Here is an 11,078-nt window from a genome sequence, read left to right on the forward strand (position 1 = left end):
GTATATAGGAAGGACAGTGATTTGGACACAGTGACCTTTTATCTTGAGCATACTAGCCTGGTGCCCAGAGGGAAAGGAAAAGAAAGTCTTCCAAAGGAAGAACACCATGTGCAAAGACCTCATGGCTAGAGAGAGTGGCTTGAGAATGGGGACTGCAAGGTGTCCAGGATGCTAGAGCAGGATGAAGGAGGATGGGGGCAGGAGACAGAGCAGCGTGCTGGGATAGGCTTCTGTTATCAAGGACCTGGGAAGCCATTGTTAGGAGTTTGGGTTTTGTCCTGAGCACATTAGTGGATCCTCATTTTTCACTTTATTTTATATTTTAATATTATAGTTGACACATGATACATTAATTTCAGGCCTGTAACATAGTGATGTGACAACTATATGTCATGTTATGCTCACCACAAGTGTATCTATCTTCTGTCATGGGTATCCTTGTTTTTAAGGACTTTTTTTTTTTTTTTAAAGATTCCATTTATTCATTTATGACAGACCCAGAGAGAAAGAGAGGCAGAGACACAGGCAGAGGGAGAAGCAGGCTCCATGCGGGGAGCCCAACGTGGGACTCGATCCCTGGTGTTCAGGATCACACCCCAAGCTGAAGGTGGTGCTAAACTGCTGAGCCACCGGGGCTGCCCCTAGGACATTTTTTTTTTTTTAAGATTTTATTTATTTATTCATGACAGAAAGAGAGAGAGAGAGAGGCAGAGACACAGGCAGAGGGAGAAGCAGGCTCCATGCAGGGAGCCTGATGTGGGACTCGATCCTGGGTCTCCAGGATCACACCCCAGGCTGAAGGCAGTGCTAAACCACTGGGCCACTGGGGCTGCCCTATTAAGGACATTTTAAAGCAGGTGCATGGCATGGTTAAGAAGGACATCTTTGAAAGACCACTTTGACTGAAGGATGGACAGGAGAGAGCTGGAGGCTGGGACTTTAGGAGGAGCCTATGAGGTGGTCCAGGGAAGCCATAGTGGTGGTTCAGCCCGGGGAAATGAAATGGTGATGGAGTGGTGGGGGCATTGGGTGAAATTAAGAGCTGGGACTTAGTCATCGACTGGATGCAGGGGGTAGGGTGAGGAAGAAGGCAGTCAAGAATGATACCCAAGGGATTCCTGGGTGGCGCAGCGGTTTGGCGCCTGCCTTTGGCCCAGGGCGCGATCCTGGAGACCCGGGATCGAATCCCACATCAGGCTCCCGGTGCATGGAGCCTGCTTCTCCCTCTGCCTGTTTTTTTTTTTTTTTTAAATATTTTATTTATTTATTCATGAGAGACACACAGAGCGAGGCAGAGACACAGGCAGAGGGAGAAGCAGGCTCCATGCATCGGGAGCCCAATGTGGGATTCGATCCCAGGTCACCAGGATCGTGCCCTGAGCCAAAGGCAGGCGCCAAACCGCTGCGCCACCCAGGGATCCCTCCCTCTGCCTGTTGTGTCTCTGCCTCTCTCTCTCTCTCTGTATGACTATCATAAATAAATTAAAAAAAAAAAAAAAAAGAATGATACCCAATCTCCTAGACAAGTGGCAGGCTGGGGAGCAGGCAAAACCATAGCAGAAATTATTAGGTTACAAGCTACAGATCAGAGGGAGTTGGTAAGCCATGAGATGACGGTTCCAGAAGTCATGGTGGGAGCTCTCCTCAGCCTCTTCCATATAGCTCATTTTGCCCTGCATGTGGCTAGCCTTGTGTTGCCAACAATCCTGAGGAGTACTCCAGGCCTTTTGTTCTGCCTTCGCAGCACTTGCCAGGGCCTGTTGGTGTACAACAGCCAACAGCGCCTCCTATTGCTTCAGTGGAGTTGTCTCTGGCTTAGGATTCCCGCAGAAGTGGCTCAGAATGGTCCCAGAGGATCAGGGAGTGCAGTGAGGCTCGGAGGACATGTAGCTCTGGTCCTCTGCCATGACCTTGTGGAGAGATGGGGATGGCCTGGGATCACAATGAGAATGTCAGGTGAATCAGCCCAGAAGGTCCTCACCTGAAAGTGCTGAGGCTTCATGGACAGAGCCACAGGCATGGTATAGCTGGGGACCATCAGTTCCTGCCTGGCCGTCTCTCGGGTACTTAGGCCTAGGAGGTCGCCATCGCCTGGGGAAACAGTCTGGGTGAGGTCTCAGAGGCTGGGGCTCAGAAGGTTTTGAAGCACTATGCCCATTTCATTGTTCTATCCCTAGTGACTAGCTTCTGACTAAAACCATGGCCAAGAGACCTCAAAAGGGGTACATGTCCCCCCAGAACATTCCCATGGGCCCCCTCCTACCCTCAGTAACCCTAGGCCCCACAATCTACATGTAGGGGCTCTTCGAAAGGTCATCCTTGTTTCCTTTTGCAGCCCACTGGAGGCTGGGCCTCATATCTAGAGATGACAAGTAGAAATACTGTGGGGGGAAGATGCCTCAGCCAGGCATCTGAAGATCTGGCCTCTAGACCCTAACCTGATCACAGTCCTTCTGTAGGCCTCAAGGGATGGGTCCCAAAGGTCCCAAAGAGCCCACCCAGCTATGCTTGGAGAAGAACAGGGGTAAGCCTCAAGTACCTACCTATCTTCTCAATATCCTGGTTTCTCATAAGGGCCACCTGTAGGGTTACAGTGCACTGCAAGGCAAAGATGGTGAGTGGTGGTGGTGGGGTAGTTTGTAGCCAGATCCTGCAATCCTTGGCCAAGTCATAACACTGTCCCCATGTGGGGCCTGTGATGTCTTGGGGAGAGGGAGTTATAAACTGGTGGCAATGGGTTATAGTGGAGGGGATTTGGAGAATAGAGGAGGCACATGGTAGTGGTGGTAACAAGGGAGTACAATGGAGTAGGGAGGAGAGGAAGAGGTGCCTTGGGACCAGCCCAGAACTGCTGATGCCAACATCTCTTCTCCTAGCCTAACATCTCCTGACCTCAGGTGGGGGACTCTTGCAAATACCTCTTAATTGACTTCCTGCCTCCAAGCGCTCTGACTACCCATCCTATTTCTATATCATCGCCAGAATTGCCCCCTAAACTTTATATAAGTGCCCTAACCAATCAGAGTAAAGTCAAAACTCATCAGCAGAGACCATAAGGCCCTTCACTTTTGGCCCCTGGTCTCAGCTAGTCTCAGCTCTCTTACTACCTTCTTCACATCCTCCCAATCCCCGTATGCCAGTGGCATAGCAGCCCACCTTCCCTGAACTTGCTGTCTGCCTCTCTCCCTCCAGCCTTCAGGCATGCACCTTACACCCTTGCTTGGCATTCTCTTCCTTTCCTATCCATTGGGCAAACTCATGCCCACCGAGAAACTGAGTAAAAAAATGCACAATGACCAGACCTTGTATAAAAATGGTACTCTGACCCACAATGTGTAGCGATCAATTCAGGAAGCCAGCCCAATAAATCTGCAGTAACCAACCCAGGAAGCCAGCCTGCTATCTCTAAGTCAGCCTCGTAGGAAGTCAAAGTACTGCTCTTGCAACCAGTCCAGGAAACCAAACAATAGCCCCTGGAAGAGTTGGCCCCAAATTGCCAGGATTTGATTCATAACCAACAGTTTCCCCAATTTTTGACCCTTCTTCTCACTTAGAACCAGCAAGAGAAAGCCAAATATACACCACTAACCAATCACAGAGGATGCCCGGTCCTCTTATAGCTCCCCCCACCCCCACCACCAATAGCCTCCAATCAGGGCACATTGGGAAGCTCTCCTGCTTCCACTGTGCAGCTTCACCCTTCCTCTGTCTGTCTTTGAGTCTCTGCCAAAGTGCAAGTGATGGTTGGCCAATGCCCTTGCTATAGCCAGCTCTACATAAATAACCTGTGCTTATTCTCCTTTGGTTGGTCTTTGATGTTTCTATCTATCTTTTCTTTTCCTTTTTAAAGATTTTATTTATGAGAGAGAGAGAGAGAGAGTACATAAGCAGGGAGAGGGGCAAATGGAGAGGGAGAAGCAGACTCTCTACTGAGCAGGGAGCCCAATGCGGAGCTCAATCTGAGATCGTGACCTGAGCCGAAGTCAGATGCCTAATGGACTGAGCCATGCAGGCACCTCAGTTTCCATTATCTTAATCACATCCTCTATAAAGCCTTACATGACCTCCCATGTAGACTCATTCACTTCCTCCTGACTTCAGTGACCTAGCCTTCCTGACCCTTGTGCTGGGGCACTTGTCACTGTGAATGGTGCCTACTCCAGTGGACTGTAGGAGTCATTCAGGTTTGTGTCCAAGCCTGACACAGGTACTGACATCCAATGGACAATTAACTAAATAATCAATCTAAAAGTAAGGATGTAGGGGTGGGAGGGTGGGTCAGTGGATGGCTGATGGGATGGAGGAGGTCAGGGAGATGATGGCAGCATGATGGGGCCTCCTAGGGCAAGAAGTGCTCTCTGGTGGGGGCACTGGGCCTCTGCTAAAGTGGAGTATCCTAGCTTCTCTGGCTGCTCCCACCCTTCCCAGGGCCAACTCACATCTGTGGACATCATGAGATGGTTAAGCAGGGTCAAGTCCTTCACAAAAAGGACCTCACTCGGTTTTTTCACCAAGGGCTGGAGCATTACTGTGGCCAGGCCAATGAACCTGGGGAGATGAGGAGCACATACGAGATCCTGAGCCAGGGGAAAGGGTGTCTTCTGCCCCAGGCATGACTATCTAGTGAGGGTTTTCTCTCCTACAGGCTGTGCTGTCCATAGAGAGAGGCTGAAGGAAGAACACAGTGATGTGGAGCATCTCAGAGTATCTCATGTTTCTGAGAACTGACTTTGGGGCTCTGAGTAATGGGTGCCCCAGTTACTGGCTCTGCCCTGCTCAAAACCCTTTCCAGAAGTTCTGTTCCCACACTCCTCCCAAGTGAGAACAGTGCCAAGTAACAGCTGATTGGACCAGAGGGTGGACACCTTATGGGAGCTGGACCAATCAGATTCTCCATCCTAGGAAATTTTGACTTGGGATGCCTTAGCTACAGTCTCAGAGATGTCAGACCCCGCTAGGCACTAGAATGGGGCCACAATAGGAAGCCAGGATTGGGCAGAGAGAAGTAGAGATTTGAGATCCCATGGCTTCAGAAGAGGCAGGACTGTCCCTGGCTTCCCAGGACCCTGGTTCTAATTGCTCTGCACTCTCAGCTTCACCACTCTTCTATAACCCCCCCCCTTTTTTGGTCCTATTAGCTGGCTAGAGTGGGTTCTGGTCCTTGCCACCTGAGTGAGTCACAGATTCGAGCCAGGAGATGCAGCATGTGCCATAGCTTTGGTCAGAGAGCCAGCCTCTTGCCTTTCTCTGCCTCACCTGTCTTTCTTTGTTGAGCCCAGGTCCCGAAGGATGATTTGCAGAAAAGAGTCGTTTTGTAGGGGGCGGTCCCAGAGGTGCCAGATTAGGGTCTATGGGAGGCACAGAGAAGTCAGCATCCTTTCCTCACCCTCCCCTTCCCAACCTTCTAGAAAATGAGGAAAGATACAGGGAATGGACTGGCGCTGTGTTTCTCTTGAACTGAGGAACCCCTCTACAGTCAGGTTTCCTAAGAGGATGGCATTAGCTACCTTTCACCAAGATGCTGAGCATCCTACCTGGGCTCTGCAGTGTAACTGCAATATCATGGGTGTGTCAGTAGTTAAGGGGTTTAGGGACCCAGGGCAGGGGTGGGGGACATCAACGGATGGAATATAAGAGTGACCCTGCGCAGGGATTCCTGTCTCTGCTTCAGGTTTCTGGGAACATCAGGATGGCCAGGTTGGACAAGATGAACCGTATCATGGTCCACTGCGAGAGTGGAGGAGAAGGGCCAAGAACAGCTACAGGTAGATGTGGCTGCTGTGGCTCTCCGGCCCAGCTTGGGGGCTACTCCTAGGCCGAAATGCCCTAGCCTTGGGAAAAGCTTGTGCCACTTCCTGTCCTCTCCCTAGAATTCTAAGCATGGCCAGGACCCAGCCTCACTCTTGGGGTTGTCATTGCTTCTTTTGGGTTTGTCCTGATGGGTTTTACCTCATTCCATGTGGGGTTATTCCCTTCCACTTCATGAGTTCTCTTCTTGACATCTGCAAAGATACCAAGGGGCTGTCACTGGTGGTAGGAAATATTTCAAAGTCTAGGTTTAAGTGTGGTAAAGAGAGGTAGGACTCCAAGAAAACTTCAAGTCTATGTTGGCAGATGTGATATGGCACTGATTCTTACTCTGCGGGTTTCAAAATTTCTTGCTTTTTCTTTTTTCTTTCTTTTTTTTTTTAATTTCTTGCTTTTTCTAAGAGTAACATCATTCCATGTGACAGATAATGTCTTCACTTCATTTTTTTTCTTGGTTCCTAGCCATCTTGCAGCCAGGTGGTGACTCATGACTCATCCTGGCTAATGCAGTGTGGGAGCGATTTTCACCACTGCCAAGACTGGCTCCTAAAATCTCCTATTGATGTTTTTCTACTCCCCATTCCACACATCTACTCTCATGATCTCCTGGCAGGGTGGTACCAGGATGACTTTGGAGCCACAAGCAGCAAACAGCTGGTCCCTAAACCACTGCTTGGAGGAGCCACTCAGGATTGTTGCCCCCTTGATGCAGGACTTGGTGTGAGCAAGAGGTAAACTTTTATTGTGTTAAGGCATTGAGATTTATATATTTTTAAAGATTTTATTTATTTATTCATGAGAGACACACACAGAGAGAGAGGCAGAGACATAGGCAGAGGGAGAAGCAGGCTCCATGCAGGGAGCCTGATGTGGGACTTGATCCCAGGACCCCGGGATCACAACCACTGAGCCACTCAGGTGTCCCAAGGCATTGAGATTTAAAGATTTATTTGTTACCAGAGCAAAGCCTAGTGGACTCCCAAACACCTCTAATGGATTAAAAATTCCTCATCCACTAAAAGTCCCCTCCTCCAAAAATATCTTTAACAAAGAACAACCCATAGCCCTGCAAAGAACCTCTAAATTGCTAAATTACTTTGAGATTCTTCCCAAGGAAAGAATGTGAAAAAGGAGGAAACAGAGTGTGTGCAAGCAGGTACCTGTTGGGTTGTCGGAAGGGATGCAGGGTAGTGGATGGTATATGGGGGAGGAAGGGCTCAGAAAAGTGAAAAAGGAATAAAAAAATATCAAACAAATATTCAATTATAATAATTTGTAGGTAAGGGACACTGGGTAGCTCAGTGGTTGAGCATCTGCCTTTGGCTCAGGTCGTGATCCCAGGGTCCTGGGATCAAATCCCGCATCGGGCTCCCCGCAAGAAGCCTGCTTCTCCCTCTGCCCGTGTCTCTGCCTCTCTCTGTGTCTCTCATGAATAATAAATAAATAAATAAATAAATAAATAAATAAATAAATAAATAAAAAAAATCTTTAAAAAAAGAATTTGTAGGTAAATCTTTGGGCAAACCTAAGAGTCTGGGATTTAGGTATCTTGTAAGAGCTATCTCAGGGAGAAGATCACGCCCGTGGGATGGTAGGAAAGAAGGCTGAAATCAGGCTGTTTCTGGCTCACTGAACGTCCACTATGCCTCTCTAAACCTGTACCTGGGGAGTTGCCCCGTGAGTCCAGAGTCCCAAATGTTTACTCTCCCAAGGGGTATTGTCACATTCCGGGAGCACAGTTCCACAAACCAGAAAAAAATTAAGAAACTTTATTTTTTATTCATATCTGCTATAGAAACAACCATGCCTTCTTTCTGTTGGCCCCAATTTTCTCACTCCCTGCACGTGCTGGGAAACCTCATTTGCCTGTATCTACCGCCCCCCTACTTGCTATCAAAAGACTGTCCACTTCTCTTGTTCCTTTCCTGTTCCCAGCTCTGTGATATGCAGACATGCTTAATCTCTTTTGTGTTGTCTCCTAAATCCTTTTGAACACCCCTCAGCCCTGCCAACTTTCTTGGACACTTTTCCTTACCATAAAAAAAGAGAAATGGAGACAATAAATTTTGCCTCATGGGGTTGTTGTGAGGAGCAAAAATCATTATATTTATGAAAAGGCTTTCTTGGTAGTAAATATCACTCATAGGGCTCAAACAGTTATTACTGGGGGTTATATAAGAGCTGTATATATATTATCCTTTAAAATCCTCACATCAAGGGGCACCTGGGTGGCTCAGTGGTTGAGCATCTGCCTTTGGCTCAGGTTGTGATTCCAGGGTCCTGGGATCGAGTCCTGTCCCTGTGAGGAGCCTGCTTCTCTCTCTGCCTATATTTCTGCTTCTCTTTCTGTGTCTCTCATGAATAAATAAATAAAATCTAAAAAAAAACAAAAAACAAACAAACAAAGAAACCAACCCTCACATCAAGCCTATGAAGAAGGTACTTTTTTTTTTTTTTTTTTTTAAACTCAATGTGTGGCTCAACTCCAGTTCACAGAAGCAGCTCAGGAAGTATTAATCTTCTCTTTTCCCTGTGGCCATTCCCCTAGAAGAAATGGCAGAAATGTCAAGATAGGAGAGATAATGGCAATAAAGCTAAGGTTTGAAAGAACTGGGTGATGTCTACTTCGCTCCTCTGTCACACAGGGCATCTTTTACAGAGGAGGACACCCATAAGTCTACTTTTTCACTGAATGTATGTTGCCTCTCGGGGCTTGTCCTTTCCATCCAGGAGCCTTGCTCTCACCTCGGAAGTAGGCAGACACGCAGGGTCTGGGCGGGGGGCTGAGGGGTGGGTTGATCTTGGCCGACTCCACAACAAGCTGCAGCATGTCCTCTAATTACTCCCCTCCCTCCCTCTGCAGCAGAGCCTCCTTCTTGGAGCACCTTGGTCCAATGTTCTCCCAGGGCTCATGGGGTGAGGAGAGCACCGGGCCAGTTGCTTAGCGGTAGAGGTGATGTCACAAAGGTGAGTGGTTCTTGGTTCTGGAGAGGAATGGAGGGGAACGACAGGAGGAAGTCACAAGGAGTCTGAAGCCAGTGGCTCGAGGTGACTAGGCCTGTACAAGCAAAAAAAAATGGCCGCTTTGCGTTTCCTCTTTCTTTTTCTTTTATTCTCACTGACCCTCTGATTGAAATCAGATCAGGTGCAAGGGTAGTGTTTCCTCTTCATATAAATAAGCAAGTTATCTGGAATGAATCATTGCCAAAGTTCCACAATTTAGATGAGAAAATCAGAGAAGCAAGGTGATACAAGAAAAGGAATGGGGAGGGATCCCTGGGTGGCGCAGCGGTTTGGCGCCTGCCTTTGGCCCAGGGCGCGATCCTGGACACCCGGGATCGAATCCCAGTCGGGCTCCTGGTGCATGGAGCCTGCTTCTCCCTCTGCCTCTCTCTCTCTCTCTCTCTCTCTGTGTGACTATCATAAATAATAAATAAAAATTAAAAAAAAAAAGGAATGGGGAAATCAAAGACCACTTCAAGGACAACTGAGGGGAAGCCCTTCCTTTTTTTTTTTTTTTTTTTTAAGATTTTATTTATTTATTTATTTCTGAGAGACACAGTGAGAGAAGCAGAGACATAAGGAGAGGGAGAAGCAGGCTCCCTGCAGGGAGCCTGATGCGGGACCCAATCCCGGGACCCTGGGATCATGACCTGAGCTAAAGGCAGATGCTCAACCACTGAGACACCCAGGCATCCCCAGGAAGCCCTGTGTAATGCATAAGCAAACATGTAGGCCTCCTTTTTTTTTTTTTTTTTTTTTTTTTGAGAGGGAGAGTGAGTGAGACAGTGGGGTGGGGCGGGCGGGGGGGGGGAGAGTCTTAAGCAGATGCTGTACTGAGCATGAAGCCCAACATGGGGCTTGATCTCACAACCCTGAGATCAGGTCCTGATCTGAGCTGAAACCAAGAGTCAAGGACGCCTGGGTGGCTCAACAGTTGAGCGTCTGCCTTCAGCTCAGGGCATGATCCTGGAGACCCGGGATCAAGTCCCACATCGGGCTCCCTGCCTAGAGCCTGCTTCTCCCTCTGCCCACGTCAATGCCTCTCTCTCTCTGTGTCTTTCATTAATACGTAAATACAAATCTTAAAAAAAAAAAATAAGAAACCAAGAGTCAGATGCTCAACTGACTGAGCCACCTAGGTGACCCAGGCCTCCTTTTTTCTAAAGGAAGCCTAAGTTCAGATATTAGTCTGTCTTTAACAAGGAGAAATCAGCTTTTCAATCAATGAGCTTTTATGCCAGCTGACTTGTAAGGTTAAAAAAAAAAATCTCAATGTCAATAGTTTTGCTGTGGCATCTTGATTGCTCTCAAGGCCCCTGTCATGAGGATGGATCTCAGTCATTTGCTCTTGTCTTGTCCACACGAAGGCTTTTTCTGCTTCAGATTTGAACATTGTAGAAATTATATCTTATCCAATAGTTGGTGTGAAGATTAATGGATGTTAAAAAAATGTGTATTAGTTGATGAAACAATTGAAAAGTAAGCTTATACCTTCTAAAGATGCATGGCTTTCAAAGACCAAGAAGCTGCATTTGGGATCTTGGTGCTACAATTGTTTTCTGGTGCAGCAGATCTAAAAAGAAAAACTTCTTTCTGACAGTTTTTCTTGAAATCTAAACACAACCCTAAACAAAGCATTATTCACAAACCCCAAACTAAGCATCATTACATAAAATGCAAATCCATGGCTTCCCTTTCCCTGGAAAGGGAAAGGCTAATGAATCTGACTGCATAAAATGTTAAATTCCTGTGTAGAAAAATATAACTTTTTTTTTTGAAAAATATAACTTTAAAGACAATCACAAAGTAGGGAACATGTACAACATACTTAGTGTCTGAAAGGTTATTAGCCTTTTTTGTGTGAGCATTTTTAAAATATACATTTTTAATGATTTTATTTACTTATTTATCCTTTTCGGGGAGGAGGGGCAGAGGGAGAGGGAGAGAGAGTCTTAAGCAGACTCTAAGCTCAGCACAGAGCCCAACATCGGGCTCAATCTCATGACCCTGAGATCACAACGTGAGCCTAAACCAAGAGTTGGACACTCAACCAACTGTGCCTCCAGGCATCTCTAAGATTTTATTTTCTTTTTTTTAAGTAATCTCTACATCCAGTATGGGGCTTGAACTCATGACCTCAAGATCAAGAGTTCCATGTTCTTTTTTTTTTTTTTTAAGAGTTCCATGTTCTATCTACTGAGCCAGTGAGTCATCCCTACTGTGAGCTTTTATAATTCGATGAGAAAAAGGTGAATATTCCCAAGGAA

The 11,078-nt window shown here is 47.1% G+C and overlaps 1 protein-coding gene across 20 annotated transcripts in view; it reads right to left on the reverse strand.

Annotated features, from left to right (window-relative positions):
* FER1L5 (fer-1 like family member 5) overlaps nucleotides 1-8,781 on the reverse strand; it is a 58,435-nt gene extending 49,654 nt beyond the window's left edge. For 3 of the 20 annotated variants that reach the window (XR_013389407.1, XM_077915187.1, XM_077915192.1), the window contains exons 1-6: nucleotides 8,554-8,779; nucleotides 5,950-6,002; nucleotides 5,257-5,348; nucleotides 4,440-4,548; nucleotides 2,544-2,598; nucleotides 1,982-2,091 (exon numbers count right to left, since the gene is read on the reverse strand). Coding sequence is in view for 17 of the 20 variants with exons in the window: in XM_077915187.1 (XP_077771313.1) it covers nucleotides 1,982-2,091; nucleotides 2,544-2,598; nucleotides 4,440-4,548; nucleotides 5,257-5,348; nucleotides 5,950-6,002; nucleotides 8,554-8,638 (504 nt within the window). In the remaining 3 variants the exon portion in view is untranslated. Of the gene's footprint in view, nucleotides 1-1,981; nucleotides 2,092-2,543; nucleotides 2,599-4,439; nucleotides 4,549-5,256; nucleotides 5,349-5,949; nucleotides 6,003-8,553 lie in introns of all 20 variants that reach the window. The other 17 variants (XM_077915186.1, XM_077915194.1, XM_077915193.1 and 14 more) reach the window with 13 other exon arrangements.
* Between the last annotated feature and the right edge of the window lie 2,297 nt (nucleotides 8,782-11,078).

This window comes from Canis aureus, chromosome 11 (assembly GCF_053574225.1).
Source record: "Canis aureus isolate CA01 chromosome 11, VMU_Caureus_v.1.0, whole genome shotgun sequence".
Lineage (NCBI taxonomy): Eukaryota > Metazoa > Chordata > Mammalia > Carnivora > Canidae > Canis > Canis aureus.